Source organism: Strix uralensis, chromosome 4, assembly GCF_047716275.1.
Source record: "Strix uralensis isolate ZFMK-TIS-50842 chromosome 4, bStrUra1, whole genome shotgun sequence".
In the NCBI taxonomy this organism is placed as follows: Eukaryota; Metazoa; Chordata; class Aves; order Strigiformes; family Strigidae; genus Strix; species Strix uralensis.
The window spans coordinates 37,406,701-37,425,244 of record NC_133975.1 but is presented as its reverse complement, the minus strand read 5'-3'; the positions used below and the strand labels follow the sequence as shown (position 1 = coordinate 37,425,244).

At 38.2% G+C, this 18,544-nt stretch overlaps 1 protein-coding gene across 2 annotated transcripts in view; it reads left to right on the top strand.

Moving 5' to 3' along the window:
• Positions 1–18,544, top strand: part of WWC2 (WW and C2 domain containing 2) — a 105,564-nt gene that overhangs the window by 61,742 nt on the left and 25,278 nt on the right. For both annotated transcript variants that reach the window (XM_074866414.1, XM_074866415.1), the window contains exons 6-12: positions 706–835; positions 1,467–1,613; positions 2,568–2,641; positions 6,487–6,729; positions 11,544–11,633; positions 13,442–14,055; positions 17,589–17,712. In XM_074866414.1, the coding sequence (XP_074722515.1) occupies positions 706–835; positions 1,467–1,613; positions 2,568–2,641; positions 6,487–6,729; positions 11,544–11,633; positions 13,442–14,055; positions 17,589–17,712 (1,422 nt within the window). The remainder of the gene's footprint in view (positions 1–705; positions 836–1,466; positions 1,614–2,567; positions 2,642–6,486; positions 6,730–11,543; positions 11,634–13,441; positions 14,056–17,588; positions 17,713–18,544) is intronic.

Sequence of the window (18,544 nt, the reverse complement as noted above, 5' to 3'; positions counted from 1 at the left end):
GCACCTGGTGACTGGCTGAGCAGAACAGCTGTTCCAGACGGTTAATGCTGAGGATTAGGGTGAATGAGAGGAACGCTGAGACAAGAATGGTGCTGGTTACGTTTCTTCTCTACAAGGCTGATTAGTACCAAGAAGCTTGTGTGTCTGCCCATGTCATGATGTGGGTCTGGGTAGAGGAATAAATTTTGCTTCTGTAAGGATCACAGTTAATAGTGTGAAAGGGGCTTCTATGCTGTAGAGAGTTATGGTGGGGATGGGAATTTTGATAGTGTTGTCAACAGTAACGGTATACTCCGGCTGGCATGTGTAGGAGTCTTCAGTGCTCTGTGCCCCTTATGTCTTTAAGACTGGATCAACTAAAATTGCTTGTGAATTCTCTGCCTTTGGTAAGGCTCCAGTAGTTTAGCTGAGGTGGTTTTAAAGCCAACAGGAGTATTTTTCCATGAAATGTCGTGATGTCAGCAAAAGCTCTTCACTGGACGCTGTGCGTGTGTTAGATAGCTTGATATTTTTGCCAAGGATTTAGTAGTAAGTATTTTAATGAAGACTTCAATGTCCTTTTTCCTCTTTGTGTGTCTGTTACAGGAAATGGTATCTCTTATCTCCTTCCCTTCTGTTCTCTAACTATGCTTCTGCCTGAAGCAGAACAGCAGAGATGTTAGTATTATTTTTTGTATATGGTATTAATATTCTCTCTTTCCACAGAATTGACCAAAAAATGTCTGGAGGCCAGAGCGGGTATGAACTGTGTGAGGCCAAAGCCATCCTGAGTGAACTGAAGTCCATCAGAAAGGCGATAAGTTCTGGGGAGAGAGAAAAACAAGATTTAATGAAGGTATTTTGAACGGCTGACATAAGTTTTGTGTGGATTTGTTTTAACATGACTCACTTTCCTGATGATAAATACTTTGCATTTTATACTTTTTAAGGGACTCTCAAAATTCTTTGAGCCAAGCTAGTATTAAAATCAATTTTCAGATGCAGAAACTGAAGCCTGTGACATTCCTAATTCAAAAAGCCCCTCTGTGAGTCAGAGAATATAGATTTCTGAACTTGTATGTAAGGTACAATGCATATGTTACCTCTAAACCACAATTTAAAATATTGTGGACAAAATTGAATTCTAAATTGCCCTATTTCCATTTCTGAAAGCAGACCTTTATAGTCAGCCAAATATTTTAACTGGTTGAAAATGTAAAAGAAAACCAATAAAAAACCAAAACCACAAAAACGAGAGTAGTTTTAAACCTGCAAGTAGTTTTTACGTTATCACAGGTGTTGGTCACCCTTAGTGTCACCTACCAACTGCTTGATCAAAAGGGTAGTTTGCTTAATATGAAGTAAACCCAGAATTTTTATATTGGAGTTTTTATGTAAACATCTCTTGAAGATAAACGGATATAAACATGGTAAAGTGCAAAGGAACTTTAACACCTCCTCCTCCTCCTCCTCTGTTTCCTGGACAGAGTCTTGCAAAGCTGAGAGAGAAATTCAGTCTTGACCAAACCATTGGGACATCTGAACCAGACTTGAATTCCAGCTCTGTAAACTCCCAGCTGTGTTTTTCTAGACAAACTCTGGATACAGGTTCTCAGACTGACATTTCTGGTGAGGTGAGCTTTTTTCCATTTTGTCAAAATGTAAAGAGAAATTGAATCGGAATGCTGCGGTTAATGGAGTTGGAATCAAATGGTTGTTTACTCTTGCTAACAGGTGTATACGTATACATGTTTGAGAGAATTACTTAGAATCAGTTTATCTGATTATTTTTTTTCCCTTAAATTTTAAATCAAGATTCAGATAAACTTTATATATTTGGCATGAAGCATTTATGACAGTCTGATTTAATCAAATAGTTCCAGTACAGTGAAGAGCAGCAAAAGTAGATAGTATTGTTTGTATCTGTCTATGATATGTTTCACGTTACAGACTTAATTCAGTATTAAGATGTTTTTAATTTTCAGAAACAGGATCTTGGAATTTGAATGTGCAAATTTCATTTCACGCAGCTGAAAAACTGTTAGTGGAACTAGTTGTTCAGTAATTCATTTAAACCTCTGTTTCACTGATGGTATGTTTTACATACACAGAAGGCTGTGCTTAATTTTGGTACCTTCTTTGAAGTTCTGTGAGCTAAGTTTATAAGGAAGAGACTCTACAAGGTTTTCCAAAGAGCTGAGCTTATCTATGTTTTGTAGTAAATTTATTGAAGTCTTGCTTTGAAATGCACTGATGTAGTTCTAAATTCTGAGTTCGGCAGAGTTAAAAGTAGGAGATCAAAATTTTAGGTGTAATCACTGCAAGAATTCTTTGAAAATGCTCTTTAATCTGATCGAATATGGACAGTTGGTAGTGCAGTAGTTAAAAATAGACAAACTGGATCAGAAGAAAACAGCACTGTTTTGTACATCTGAGTAGATCACTAACTAGGCATCTAAGAGCAAGTGTGTGGCTGCTGGTGGGTGTGGGTTTTTTTAAGTTTTTCTAGTGGGTGCATAGGTTTTGTTGATTCATTTAACAAATTTACACAGTAATGAGGCTAATTTGTGGGTTTTTTTCCCCAACAGGTTGGAGGAAGAAGTAGATCAAATTTAGCAGAGAAGGTCAGACTAAGTCTTCAATATGAAGAGGCAAAAAGAAGGTAATAGCGTTAGTTGCTTTGATAAGTGAGTCTCGAGTTGGGAAGGTGCCTGATGACTGCAGCACCAACCTTGTGCTCGGAGTGACATCTAGTGGGAGGCTCGCCAGAGGCGCCGTGGGCATTTCTGCAAAGTGTTTCTTTTCCCGCAGAATGCAAGCGGACTCTCAGGAGCAGCCGGTGCTTTTGAACAGCAGGTTTTACATTTAATGCGAGGTTGAATGTGTTAAGAAAATGCAGACAGTGACCAATTAATGGTAGTTCCAGGATTAAGGGAATAGAGTGAGCTGGCTTTCCACTGAAAAGAATCGCCAGGTTATTTATGTCCATTAAAGCCTTCTTTGGGATCATCATTTCAGTTTACTGTGCCACTGAAGGCTCTTCAGTTTTAGAGTTGCTTCAGACTTCCAGCACAGATTTAGTTGGCTTAATTATTTCTTTTTCCACTGGGACTTTGAATAATTTAAATACTTGTTATCACTGTGGGATTGGGTGTTTTTTAATGAGTTTAACCTGAGGAGAAAAGAAATCGGGAACTGCTCCACTGATGAATGTGGAATGCCTTTCAAATAAAGTTCTGCAGTGGTTGCTTGTGAAAGCAGTGCCATTTTGATGAATTGGCACAGTGCTGAAGAATGGGCATCAGAAAGCAGAACATTCGGGGTCAAAATGACGTGTCTTCTGGTGCACCAGAAGTGCTGCAATAATATGAGGGGAAGATGTACTATTTAGAAAAAAAAAAGGGGGGTGTGTGTGTGATATCTCTCTTAATATTATATTAATGGTGTTGTATTATTTTCTGATATTTTATACAAAACTAGTGTCAGCTATTCAGAAACCTTATAGTTTTTGTTATGGAGGTGCTTTGTAATTTAAGGAGAATATAAATCTAGAAAGTTATCCCACACCCAAAGTTCCTTTTTTACTATAAAGAACTAAACAAGGCAATAAAATAAAACACAGCATTTTTCCCTAGATGAAAACTGTGCCTAAAATGCCATTTAATCTGAGATTTAAGTATAATTTCACTTGAAATACTGTGGCATGGTCAATTAGAAAACTAGGAAAATAAATTTGCAGTTTATAAGTACGAAGTAAAGGCATAGTTAGTTTTCATGTTTTAAAGTCAGGAGGCTGCACAACCAACGCTTTTTTTGCCTAATTTCAAATATATTCCCTCCTCATACACAGTAGTAGCTACCATCCTTGCCGGTAACAACAGTAAACTTTTATATCCTCATTACGGATCATAAAACTTTATTATATAATCAATGCATTCATCAAAAAGTGCTAAGGCTATTGTGTTTGTTCAGTATTGAACATGTATGATTTTGGCTCAGAATCATCATGTACATAATAGTAATTGTCAGATGGTGTTTTAGATGCAGATAGATGGCATTTTTTCTCAGACATAATTGATCCAAAACCAGATCATCTTCTGTTTTGACTACCATCTTGATACCAAGAAGTCCCAGCATTGTGTCTTAGCATTCCTTTGTAGGAAGAAGAAAATTCCTGGCAGTAAGTGAGTTTACCCTTTCTACCTTGGAAAAAAAAACCCCTACATACTAGTTTGCACAAAGTTCAGTACCTAATTACATACCCCCCAGTTGTTATGGCCATTGTAATCATCACTATAATTTAATAAGTATTGACCATCTTTTCTGAAATATTAAATGTGCAAATTCTAAGTTGTTTTGTGTTAAAATAACTGAGACGATCTTTCAAGTGAACTTCTCTACTTGAAAATTATCAGATAATTTTGTATGTTGCATATTTTATGTTGCTTAGCCAGCAGAATGACTTGAAGAGGTGGAATGTTGATGTTAACTATACTACGTACAGTTGCAATTGTTATTCAAAAGGAGATAGAGCATGCTGACAATCCTATCCTGATGTGTTAAAGATCTGGCTAATATTCCTTGTTGACCTGCTGAGCAAGGACTTCCGCAGAAGAGTGAGACCAGTTCAGTTTTCATATCCATCTAGTCCTTTGCCTGTCTGAGGCAGCTGAAAAGAGTGTCAGAGCAGAGAGTTGTCTATAGCTGAGGGAGCAAAAGAACTGTTCGGAGATCACCATTCCATCCCATAAGCCATCAAACAGCTGTCAGTAACAGCTACTTTCAGAACACAGTTAGCTAGAACCAGTGACCTGGAGATGAAAGTCTTAACATTTCATTATCCATCTGAAATTATTTGGTTGTTTTCCCTTTGAGTATTGCTGCTCTATAAAGAACTGTTGAATATAAATGATATATGTAACAGCTGCAAAGTATGTTGAAATGCTTCATTTCATTTCATCTCACCGTTACGTTGTGGTAGCACTGCTGATAGTATTTCTGTTTATTATACATTGTTTTTCTGTGAAAATACCCTGAGTGAAACTTGTTCTTGCAGGGGTTTGGTGGAAGTATGGGTTGTTTTCATTTCTGAAGCTGATGTTTTTTTGTTTGAGGTGCAGATGAGAAGGAAATGTTACCTATGGAAAAAGAAAAGGGAGTGGTTCCTCTTAAGCTTCTAGTATAAGCAATGGGATAGTTAGATTCAACATTAGCTATTCTTAGCTTTGACCATAAATAAAAGCCTTAATGTACTGTAAAATTAGGCTGGGGATGCAAAATAAGCATGCTATTATTAGTTTTGTTAATCACAAACTAGAAAGAAGAAAAACATTTTCATAGAAATCTGTTGGAACTACAGAAAGATTATACATACCAAATTATCTGTGTGTATTATGAAGTATGGCATGGGTCATTACCTTAAGTGGTGCCTGGTAACACTGAAGTTGCACAGACTTATAATATCAGTTGTTGAGCTGACTTAGGTCTATTTAACTATGGCAGTTACAAATAAATAAAAGTAACAATCGGTTTCTCTTACCCTAGATTGTATGGGAACATTTTTCTATCTTGACTCTTTCTCTGCCTTTTTCCCAGCCTGCAAGAAATAGGTGCAGAAGGCTAGGAGCTGGTTACATAGTTCAGAGCTTCCATATCTTTAGCTATGCAGCTGGTTCAGGTGTGGCTAAGGCTGGAAGTGACTGGACGTTACCATCTTACTAGATATGTGGCACCTATAGCAGGAATTTTTAGGCTTTCCCAGTGGATAGTGAGTCTTCATTGGAAGACCAGCACCGATATGCTGCTGAGCCCATAGACAGAATAATTATGGAGACTGAAACTGGAAATAACTTGTCTTGATCAGGACTGAGCTATAGTACAATAATAACGTAGGGAAGTTTCTGCTTCTGTTATATGTGTATATCTATGCAGTAGGTATGGATAACCAAGTCTTGGGTGTCTTAACTCTGTGATTTCACATCTGCAATGGGAACAGCAGTTGCACAAATTCAATCTTTTGAGTTAATAATCTCCTTTCTCTTTAGGTAGCTGCTGTCCTATTACCTTTTATTTTAATCACATAGAAGGGCAATGCTTTTGCCTTTTAAGATATATGAATGCTGCTTAAGTGAGCACTTGCTATGGTGCATGTTCTTTAGGAGCAGTCAGCCTCCAACAACTTAGGAGAAATCCATCCTCCTATTCAATGAGTACAGCACAGTGCCACTACTATGTTACCAGGCAGATTGCTTTCAATAAAGCTTTTATTAACCTTGTGACTTCAACTTGGCATTGAAACAGGAGAAACTAATTTTTAATACATATGCATATTGCTGTTGGCCTGGATAGGTGGCTTGCTTTTCTGGCGTAGTCTGCATTCGTGTGAAGCAAAACTAATTAAAAGTATGGCTTTGAGTAGAAAATGTTGTTACATCCTGATATCTTCTCTCTTTCCTGGGATTTGCGTGCTGTGCTGGGCTCAGACAAATCTGCTGTGTTTTATTTTAGCATGGCTAACTTGAAGATTGAACTCTCTAAGCTAGATAGTGAAGCCTGGCCTGGGGCACTGGATGTGGAAAAGGAAAAACTGATGTTAATCAATGAAAAAGAAGAGCTTTTAAAGGAACTCCAGTTTATTACACCACGCAAACGTACTCAAGATGAGCTAGAGCAGCTAGAAGCAGAAAGGAAGAGGCTTGAAGAAGAGCTGCTGTCTGTAAGAAGCACACCCAGTCAAGCACTTGCTGAAAGGTAAGGGGTTGTCTTTTGCCAATACTAAATGTTGCTTTCTGCAGTCTAACCTTTGTACTCATTACAGACCCTGAACTATGCCTTGATGGGCTGTTTTCCTTCAGTAACTCTTCTATGTAGATTTTAATTAAATTTGTTATTAGCCCACTGGGCAGAAACACAAAGAAGTCTTCTGTACAGTGAGAGAACGTGAACACCCTGTATGTGCTCTGCAATATCAGTTCTCTGTGTTTGTTACCAGCATGAAAATGTCTGTGACAGATGTTAAATAACTGAGGAATGTCAACATACCAGCAGGAGGGCAATACATCATTCACTCGTTTCTGATAATAGCTGTAAACTATTTGAACTCAGGTTACAAAGATTATCTTGATTGTTGCAACATCTCAAGCCTTTCATTGTGAGTTTTATTACATAAAAAAACGCAACCAAAAGGGGGGGTGGCAGGAGTTCAGAGGAGAATTATAATTGCTGCAAAACTTTCCTAACTTTCTGCTACCTAACTGGTAACTGAAGCAACTCCCACAATAAATTGTTTCAGCCAGATTCAGAGTTTGAGAAAATCAAAGATGACTGTCACAAATGGACTTTTTATCAACTGTAAGTGGAAATAAATTTATGGGCACCTCTAGCACATATAAAATGCAATAAACACAAAATGTCATTGTGTGTATCAGTGTAGTATGCCTTACTGAAGTAATACAATCAGCATTGTAAGCCTTTCCTACTTCCCTCTGCTAGGAAGCACCTGATGTTTCTCCAGTTTCACTGAATGGCAAAATTCCTGTTAGTGACATTAGAAGCTGGGTCCTAAACTGCAACTGAGTAGTGAGGAAATTTTTTGTTTACGGAGTACATATGTGTGTGTTAGGCATGATTTTTAAACATATTTGTACACTTTATAATAGTTTAAACTGCACTGATAATCCAGACATGTTTTAGAAGAAGGGTTATGTGCTACTGGAACTGTATTTTTACAGGAGAAATTACCTCTTTGTGTTAGTAGTATCTAAAGTACCATGGATCTGTTGCTTTTTGACTTTCATTAATAAATGGAGAATAAGGGGTCAATAATAAAATCACATTCACAAATAAATAATTTGAATCTAAGATTTTGATAGTATGCTGTTATAGCTAAATCTTGATTTATGCTGTAAATAGGTAGTTTGTTTCTTAGTCTCATGTTTTGGATTTGCTTGTTTAGTGACAAAGGAAATTCTGCACATGACTTTTCCCATACATGTCAGATGCCAGACTTGGAGTACCAGGGGCAAGTAAAATTGTCTCCCACTGTCAAGAAGAGATGAAATGCCAGATTTTTTCCACGTATAGTGACACAACTAGATAGAGCTTAGATTTTTTTTTTCCCTCCCTGAAAATGTGGAATTTTCTGAGGTTACAGCTGCTGGTTGAGGTAGCATTTATGGTGGCTTCTGGTTTGCTTTTTTGCTATTCCAGTGAATCTCTAGTGAATGTCTACCTGCTGTTTATCATATTAAAACTGTCTCCCTTGATGACTTCAGAGCACTTAAATTCTTTCACGCCAGGCTATTTTGAAGATTATTTCTGGTGTGTCTGCTATAAACATAAAGAAAATCTTCATTTTGTAGAAGGATTCAGATGGTGAAACTTTTCCTGAAATTTTAATTTGAGAAAAGGATACTATTAAATGTATCAGATCAACCATCAGCATTTTCTTTCTTGGAGATGAGGAAGATTCTTCTCTCTGTTAGCAGTAGAGAAGCTGCACCATCTTCAAAGTGCTGCACTGTTGCTGCATTACTATTCTCTTTCATGAAGTTCCATGGATGCCTGAGGTTTCCAGTGTTTTCACAGGTACTGTTAACAGAGCAGCAGTGTAAGAAGCTATGGATTGTATCAGAGCTTGATGTGACAAGGGTTGTTTGGTTTGGTTTGGGTTTGGTTGTTTTCAGTTTTGTTTTTTCTAAAGGGGGAAGAAACAGAAGACTTGCTCTGACTTAAAACAAAAACATAGCATAGCCCTCAGTTATTTTGGAGTAGGATGCTGAAATTGCCACTAGTAGATGTACTCGGAATCAATTTACAGAAGGAGGGTATAAATCATAACATATCAGCTTCAAAAAAGCAGACAGGGCATACTCTGACTGCTTTAAGAAGCCTTCCAGCAACTATGTAGAAATAACTGGGTCATGGAACTGTTGAGAACTGTTTGCTACTTCTCTTGCTACTTGCCTCTTCGTTCATGTCAGGGAGATTCTATCACTGCTTTAGACCTTGGCAAAATCTAAGTAATCACAGGCATTTAAATGGATGCATGATTTAACTACTTGATTGTGCTGTTGCCTGCAAAACTGGCCCCTGCCCTTGTACCAGTCATAAACATGTCCATGTGAGTTTGCATTGAAAGGTGAGGTATGTGCTCTTTATCTTTTTACTGTATTTTTTTAAAGATTCTATGCCCCTCTCAGCATCACAATTTAAGATCAAAACCAGACAAGGATGTCTCACTAACACTCCAGTCGCTCCTGCAAGCAGTAATAGGTTAATTATAGGTTAATATAGATAGGAGGGGTGCAAACAGGAGAGGTTGAGAGGCCCATGTCAGAATAGATAACACAATGGCTGTTCAGGTGTTTACATGGGTTTGGGGATATTAAAGTTGCTTGTGCTATAAAGAAGGAAGGCTCATTGTTTGAAAATTTTGGAGGTATTTTGTTTATTTGTTTTTTTAATATGGCCTGATGCGAAATGAAAAAAATTTCCTTGAATCTCAATTTGTTGTGAGATAGTAAAATTATTTCATGCATGTCTTGGAACTTCCAGTAGTGATTTCATCATCTAGATTGTGTTTGTGGCTTGTGACTAACATCTTCCTGAAATATACCTACAGGTGTTAATACTACTTTTTTTATTACTAGTAGATGAAATTACATCCAGGAAACAATTTTTTTCAGGTGCTATATTATATGGGATAAATTACATTTTATCAACTTCTTTAAGATGATAAAGGAAAACAAACTTTTGCTTGTGCTTTAGAGGGAAAAAACAAACCTTTTAGTTTAATAGTACAAATTCAGTGGAACAACTATAGGTGTCTGGTTTGAGGACTCCAGTCAGGGAACTTTCTAAACTTTTAATTTTCTTTCTTGCCTTTTGCCATTAGTAGTTGAACACATATAGCAATTTTTGTGCCTCTTCCCTGAAGATAAAATGATAGTTCACTATTGAAAAGCCACAAAAGAGCTAGTGAAGAGCACTCTTGCTTGGGAAAAGCAGGATAGATTAGGCCTTAAAAGAAGACAGAAGGCATTGATAAATAGTAAAATGGTAGGAAAGAGTGTCTGATACCACCGATGAGCGTAATTCTTGGTTTGGAAACCCGTGTGCGTATGTCTTCCTGAGCAAAGAATGAAATACCATGTATGCTTTTAACAGTCTTAGCAGGTATTGGTAGATGAACACATTATTGCAGTGTAAGAGCACACGCAGCGTAGGCAGTGGAGTGGAAGTTCACACCCTGGCTGACCTCGGGGTAACTTATTCACCTTTGCATAACCCAGATTTGCTCGATGAATAAGCATGGGTGTAAGCAAGTGCATTTCACGCTTTGCTGAATTGAGGACTTAATGTCTTTTTACTGGTATCTGACACTCAAAGAGAGTGAATTCTGGGAATTCTCGAGTATTTCATTCAGTTTGCATAAGAAAGCAATGGTTGATTTTGGGGTTTTGTTCTTCAAAGTATTCTCTGCATTTGAATTTTAAGTTATACATCCTTGAGATGCCAGAAAGGCCAAAGGAATGGTTTCTGAGAACGAACATCAACTTTTTTTTAAAAAAGGAGGGGAGGATTTCTTGTCTCTCAGATTAGTTGCTTGAGAACTTGACATGCATCAGTTGACTGAGCAAGGGCTAGAGGAGAATATACTAATCCACAACTACAGGAGGGTTTTAGCTGAATCCACTGAGGGAAAGCAATTTATTTGGTGTTGTAAATGGAGTGATAAAAGGGAATTATAAAAGGAAAAAAATCAGTGTAAAGATTCATGAATCCTTTCTGCTAGCAGCCAGCCAAAAGGAATAGGAGAGTTCCACCATTTGTGGTTTAAGAGCTACACTAGATAACTGTGCAGGAGGCAATAAATCCTGCTTTTTCATGAAGGCAAACCTTGATAATGAGCATTACAATGCTGTGTGGGTCTGAGGTGATGACAAAACTGTTGGGGATGTAGAAATCTTTACCAGGGACTCCTGAATATGGTCCGTCATCTCAGAACCTTGTGCTTGAATGCTGCTTTGATTTACTGTGCTTTGTCTCTATATGAAGACTTGGAAATCAAAGGGAATGCGTTAATTTTAAACTTCCTGCAGTGCTACCCCAAGTTACTGCATTATCAGAATACTGGTATTAGCGTTCTTTTGGGTTTTTTTCTGAAACTATATTAAGTGAGGAGCCAGTCCACAGCATGGCTTTTTATAACTGTATTAGTGCAAATCTTACCTGAAGTTGCAGCTATTTTCCCAGGGCTCATCTGTTACTTTTTTATTGGGTGCACGTTCCTCTTGGTAAAGTGTGAATGTACCAACACTCTGATTGCTTGTACACTCAGCAGGTTTGTTACAGTGTTTAGTATTCTGCAGGTAAAGCCATTCTGCTGAAGTGGTTAGGGGTTTATGATAGGACTGAGAGCTAACAGTCTCTTGGATTTTAGTAGTGCGCAACCAGATGAAAATATGAGGGATCTTTACTTTGTTTCTGTTTTATCTACAAAGTATTTTAGCCTCCAGATTATTTTGTAATGCTTTCCTATACTTACATGTACCTCTTTCCAGATTGAAATTGGAGGAGAGAAGAAAAGAGTTGGTACAGAAACTTGAAGAAACTACGAAGTTAACTACTTACTTGCATTCACAACTTAGGAGGTGAGACTGTAATGCATGATGTAAAACCTGTTTGTAGCAACAAGCTAGTGGACCTGGATGTCTCAACTTCATTCTTAGGTTTTTCTTTTAGTTGGAAGCTGAACAAAATTTGTTTAATATTTAAGTAAGAAAATGCAAGTGTAATAGCTTCAAGCATTTTGTCACCATGCAAATCTGGTGTACCTTTATAATTTCAGTAAGCACTCAAGACTGGATCAAGTTGATTTTTTGCACAACTTCCATAATTAAGCAGGCAGACATTATTTTGCTTCAATGTAAATAAATAAGTAAATCAGGAGTTCTGTAATTGGTCATATGCTCAAAATCCTGTCATTGAGGAGACCAAATGGTTTCTCAGAGTTCTGGCTAAAACGTGTTATTAGAACTGTGGCCCTTACGTAATAACTGGAGAGGCTTCATGAGTACATGCATGGTAAATATTTATGTGATTCTGGCTTTATTCTTCAACACTGACTTATGCTTTCTGTAGACAGAAGTGTATCCTCAGCAGGATATTTTTTTTCCTGACAGTCATTAATTCAAAATCTGACTCTGGATTTATGAAATTCATAGTGATAACAAAAAAAGTAGTAAGTTACAGCAACTTGTGAACTCCAAACTCATTTCTCTGATGGGAATTTTAATATTTAATGATACATGTCCTAGGGAGGAGTTTCTCTCACTTCTGGACTGTTACCCTGGGCTACCAAACCATGTGTCCGTTATATTTATTTAGAAAATCCTGAATTTTCTTGCATGTCTTGGTGGGTTACACTAATCAGACACTGCATTAATGTTTACCTATTGTCTTAGAAATCAAAACGGGACTTTAAGAGGAAAAATGTTTTTAAGCATTGTGTGAAGGTATAAGCCATGCCATCCTATTCCTTGGATCTAGGCTGGCTTAGCTATTTCAGACATCTCAGCCAGATCCCATAAATTACATCTTGATTGGTTATTAGTTAGGGAAAGAGTCTTTTATATTATTTTTTAAAGTATTTTGTGCTTGTGTTCATTTGGACTTTTGGGAGTCTCTTTGTCCTGTTAAAAGCAGTTTTCTAGCCCAGTGGCAATTTTTTTAAAGCTGGTAGCTCTGTTATTGTTCAGTAAACATTTTTTAAGTGTTTAGAAAGGGCTGCCTTGAATTATTTTTCCTGACTTTTTTTCCCAGCAGAATCCTCCTGAGCCAAGGCAGTAGTAACACTTAGTTTCTCTGGCCTGACAGGGCTCCTTATTTTCTGTTATTAACAAAAGATTGCATGTTATGAACTTTGGCATACTTATGTAGTTGGATTTATTGTGCATGTAGAGTGTGTGTTGTCTTACAGATGTGAAGCAGTTCTGCTGTAAGTTGTCTCCTTCTAGCTGCCGTCTTTCCCTGGTGCTTGGGTGGAGGGCAGGCTGCATAAATTGCTCTAGAGGTGGCAGCGCTCCTCTGCTGCCATAACCTCCTCCTGGGGATCCCTTTCCTGTCATGTTGACCCCATGAGTGCCCACATCAGAGTGGAGCAGGTCTTTGAGGGAGTACAGCAGCTGAGAAGGCTGGACCAGTTTGTCAGATCTGCAGCCTTCTCCAGAAGAAAAGGGACTTTGGCAACAGGCTGTAAGCTGGATAAATTGCTCTGATAGTGTGCAGGTTGGGCACATTGGTCTAAGCCAAGTATGGGAGCTTAAAAAACATAATGCCCCAAGCAGCATTCAGTTGTAAATAGTTAAGTGCAGCTCCAGTCAATCTTATCTCTCCTCATACTATTCTGTGCTGGTTTAGTTTAGTAACATCAGTGTATGTGTTTGTGCTTTCTTTGCAGCCTCTCAGCCAGTACGTTATCTGTGTCTTCAGGGAGCAGTTTGGGATCTCTGGCATCCAGCCGGGGATCTCTGAACACGTCAAGCAGAGGGTCACTAAACTCGCTCAGCTCCACGGATCTTTACTATAATCAAGGCGATCAAATAACAGATTTGGACTATCAGTATAAACTTGACTTCATATTGCAAGAAAAAAGTGGTTACATTCCTTCGGGGCCTATCACTACTATTCATGAAAATGAAGTGGTCGGTTCCCATGGGAGACTGGGTTACAGTGACTCTCCTTCAGCTGCAGACCATCCCAAATTGACTGAACCTCCCAAATCTGTGACATCACTGTCTTCCAGATCCTCGCTGTCCTCCTTGTCCCCCCCAGGCTCCCCTTTGGTTTTAGAAGCTGCGTTTTCAGTGTCAGCTCAAAATTCCCCTCTGCATCACCTCACTACAGACTTTGAAGACTGTGACCTTTCAGGTGATTTTGCAGGCATTAGTCTCTGTGAGAACCAAATCTTGTTGGACTCTGAAGCCAGAGCAGCATCTCAGATTCCTACAGATGATAAAGATCTCAGTGAAGGCGTTAGGCAGCCTCTGCCTTCTCTACGTGAAGGAAGTTCAGGTAATAAAATCCTGATATCAAATGTATATGTAACGTGAAAATTTTGAACTAACAGCTGGTTCTTGAATGGGGAGGTACCTCGTGTAACTGAAGAGTATCATGATCAGCATAGATTTGCCACGGTGGGCAGTCAGTACTTCTGAGGGACATTACATAACTTTTAGTTTTGGCTGCAGAGAGCTATGATTGTCCTGATTCCATCTACATTTTCCAATAGCTGTCTCAGAAGGAAGTTCATGTATTACAGAATCTGTCATGAAAAAATAACAAAAACCTGACGCTGGATCTTGAAGACATGGTGTTCCTAGGTATTGTCAGGATTCATGGAGATAGAGCAAAAATACCTTCTGCTGGTTTTTTGCTAACTTGAAATCAGATACCTTGTTTCTCACTGAAGAATATGTTACAAACTGACATCCTCAGTAAAAGACATTTCTGAATTTAAGAGTTGGAATTTTTATGTGCGTATGTATGTGTATGTAGCTATTTGAACCTGCTGTCACTGAAAGATCTGCAGTTCTTTTTTTTTTGTGTGAGTTGAGAAAGACAAGTGACCACATGCCATGTAAGTTGCAGTGAGACTCTTCCCATTTTTAACATGGATTTCATAGCTTTTAGCTTTTTATTCATCTGAGTTAGAACAGAGCTGCTAAGCTAGTCTAGGCTCCCCCTGCAGTCTGTGGGTGACTTCCAAAAGGATGAACCATCTCATCCTAAAACATACTTCCCTTTAAGGAAGATGGGATGAATGACCCTGTGAGTTATCGAGGTACCCTTAGTAACTAGTAACTAGCTAACTTTGAGATGGTTGAATTAGGTATAATGAATTCCACTTACAGTCTGCAGTAAAAGCCATGCAGCATACTTAGGCATCTTGTATTGTCAAAGCCTTTGGCAGAGTCAGAGCTTTAAAAATCCCAGCTGTCAAGAATTGATGGCTTGTCCTCAGTCTCAGAGCATTGACTTTGCTGCCTTTTCTTAGGGTTGACAGTGTATTGTGCCTTCTCTGTACATTTATTGACTTTTTCTAGTGCCATTCTGTGTCATTGGCTTGTAAGTATGTTGCAAACCATTCACGTATTTACATTACACAGTGGCTCTGTCTTCCCAGGGAAGAACTGAGGGAGCCAGATTTCCACTAGTGCTGAGCACTGGCAGCCCTGTTTGAAACCTGATCAGCACCCAGCGTTCCCAGCTCCACATTTCCGGGCCTGAGTTGATAGTGAAGTGGCTAACAAAGGAGTTTGGGTGTCTTAGAATAAATACAGCCTAGTTCTAAAGAGTGCATTGTCCAGATTTGCCACCAAGCTTGAACCCTTGTGCCTAGAGTTTGCCAGTTTTTAATAAAAGTACTTGGACATATTGATACAGATATACATTTTAATGAGAAAGTTGCTTTTATCTATCTCTCTGAGTTGTTGTAACAACTTTGTTGTTAATTAGATTAGCTTCTTGCAATACTGTAGTGATTTCAATATTGACCAGAGCAATGTGGCACTGGAAGAGAAATGTATGGTATACATAGTACAATCTGGGAGTCCCTCCTCTGTTCAACTGTGCAGAAAGAAAAAAATAAATTGTCCGATGCCCTAATGGTCTGAACCTGTGAAATGCAAAGTGCAGAAACATGGAAGGGGATTTGGCAGGGAGTGGGACATTTTGTCCTTCGTCTTTTCAGTATACTGGAACACAGTAGTTATTTTGCTTTATTTATAAATTATAAATGATGGAAAAAATTATTAATTTTCCTGCCCATATCTCAGCAGCACATCCTTTCCAAATTAACAGTAACTTGTGGTCAGTCTGGCTGCAAGTCATCTAGTCCAAGAACTGAATTTAAGATGGTTTGGAATTTGAGAATATGTAGAGCTATGAGGAATCAGAATTGGGTTTTTTAAAATTTATTTATTTATATCATTATTTTCAAAGGCATCATGTGGTTCTCTAACATTTTTGAGCTTTTCTGAGGACCTGTTACTCGGGATAGTGTCAAGCTGTCTTTTAAGTCTATAAGTATCTATGGCTTTAAAATATGAATTCATCCCATGATTCTTCATACTGATACTTCCTCATGTAGGGTCATATGTATGATACAAATTATCTTTAAATCTATGTTAAGACTGCCAAAACAAGCACTCACATTTTGAAAAGCCAGACATTGATTAATTATGCTTCAGTACCTCTAGTTGCCACAGTAAAATGGGCCTCATGGTGAGTACATTAGCAGTGAGACGCAGACCTGGGGTTGGTTCAGTGTTTCTGCTCCAATTTCATTCTTGGAACTTCTGTGACGCTGAATAGGAAGGTTTTCCACAAACTCAGCTGGAGGCATAAAACCTACATGGAAAATTTCAGCCCACACACTTAAGTTTTTACAAAACTACAAATCTAAATACTGCTGAATCTTCACTTGGAGGTAGACAAACATACCTGAAGACAGTACAACTAGTATTTTCATGTAATAGTCTGCATTGGCTCGTTAGATGCAGTGCTCACCTGCTTCTCTGTCTGTCTCTGACTTTTCTGTACAGGTGAACCATACAGATATTTGCTCCTCTGCACATGTCCCTGCTGTCAGAAACCAAGTTGGAGTATCATGTAGTTCTTCCACAGTCAGTCTCTGTCATTGTCAAAGTCAATTCAGGCTGCTGTGGTAATTCCTAAGGGTAATCAATAAATCATGTCATCACCTTCACCCCTCACATGGTGGGGGGGACAGGAGAGAGCACTTTATCATCAAGGAAAAAGCATTCCTGCTGCCATAAATAAAAGCACAAATGCAGCAATCAATCATCTAATCTGAAGCCTTAAATTTTAAACATCTTAACAAGATGTAAAGTCATGATTCAGGTGAGGATGATAATGCATACCAATCTCCTCACCCCTTGGCGGATAAAAATAGCGCATAGGCCCTCAACGTACTGTGCTGCAGAACGTGGCTTTCTGTGGATGCTGCTTCTTCACTGCATGACACTAGCGTATGAATGCAAGTTGGAGATTAAAGCTAAGTAGTAGTTGATAGTAAAGAGACTGTAGCATAAAAAGTTTTTGTAAATGTAAACCAGCAGGGATTTTTTCATTTCTAGCAGTTATATCACTGGCTAAAGGGTGTCTCTCTGACTTCTGAATATTTAATAAACAGTAGGCAAGGACTTTGCATGTAGCTGAAGTGTTACTACCGTGCGGAATGTGAACATGGCAAATATAGCTTTAAAGATCAGGGTAATGAGGGTTAATAATGAAGATGATGAAGGATAGTAACTAGCTCAGTGGATGTGGGTGATGATAGGAGCATCTATCTCTGGGAAGGAATAATAGTTGTACATTTTCAAGTTCATCAGTTTGGTTATATCCCTAGCCAGAATATATGATAACAGCAGTATGGTCTCAGAATGTTTAATGATGTGGAACAAAACTACTCTGTGATACTCGGTTAAGGGTCACTGCTTTCAACTTGACAACTTTCTAAGCTGTGCGCCTCTCTTTTTCAGACTGTTAATCTCTTTGACTAATTTTCATTCCTCTTTTTGTAGGTGTTGACTTACCGAGAAGAACAGCTAGTCACTTGCTTGAGGAGAAAACAGCTTGTGTATCTGCTGCTGTGTCCGATGAGTCTGTAGCTGGAGATAGTGGTGTATATGAAGCTTCTGTGAAACAGTAGGTTTGAGAAATAATGCAAGTCTTTCCACCAAAAATGAAAATATATCTATAAGCAGTTACATAATACCAGCACAAGTGGTTTATTGGTCTTGCCTTTTTTATAAATATTTTGTACTTTTGTATTGAAAGGAAGGCACATTTGCCAAACAATTTTGATTGGTTTTTTTAAGCTAATAAATTTGCATTAGAGTGCTTGTATGACTTGGTTGAGTAGCATTAATATGCTACCTTCTAATCTTGGGAGGTTTTTTTGCTAGAAGTGTTCCAAGGAGAAAAGCTGGATTTAAACTATACAGGTTCTGCCATGTGGCTGTATTGACTCTCCTCAGAGTGACTCTTGTTACTTCTTGTTTTGCTTAGATATAATCTTAAGATTGCATAGCATTTTTCTTATTTTCTTTTTTAAAAAAGATATAGGAAAGATAAGAAAATCCTCAGTTGTAATGTTGGTATAAAAATAATCTGGGTTAGGGTTTAATGTTCATGCTTCACTGTGATGAACACGATACAAAGAATGTGTTTGCTGTTGTTGCTTCTTGACAAGACATAACTTCTACAGGATTCTTCATACCAGTTTATATAGTACTGTCAGTTTTATGGCAGTGAGAACAATGAACTTTAGACTGCCTAACAGAAGACTATTGCAAACTAAGAGAGAAACCAAAATCTTTATTTTTCACCTCAGTTTTGGCAAGTTGTTGGCATGAAGAATTTGTCCTTTTGAATATTGAGAGAGATGTTTTAGCAGGATGGTTACAAAGATGTAGACGCATGTCTTCCGTTGCCAGGCTAAATGCTTTTTTTAGGACAGGTAAAGGTGTATTATGGT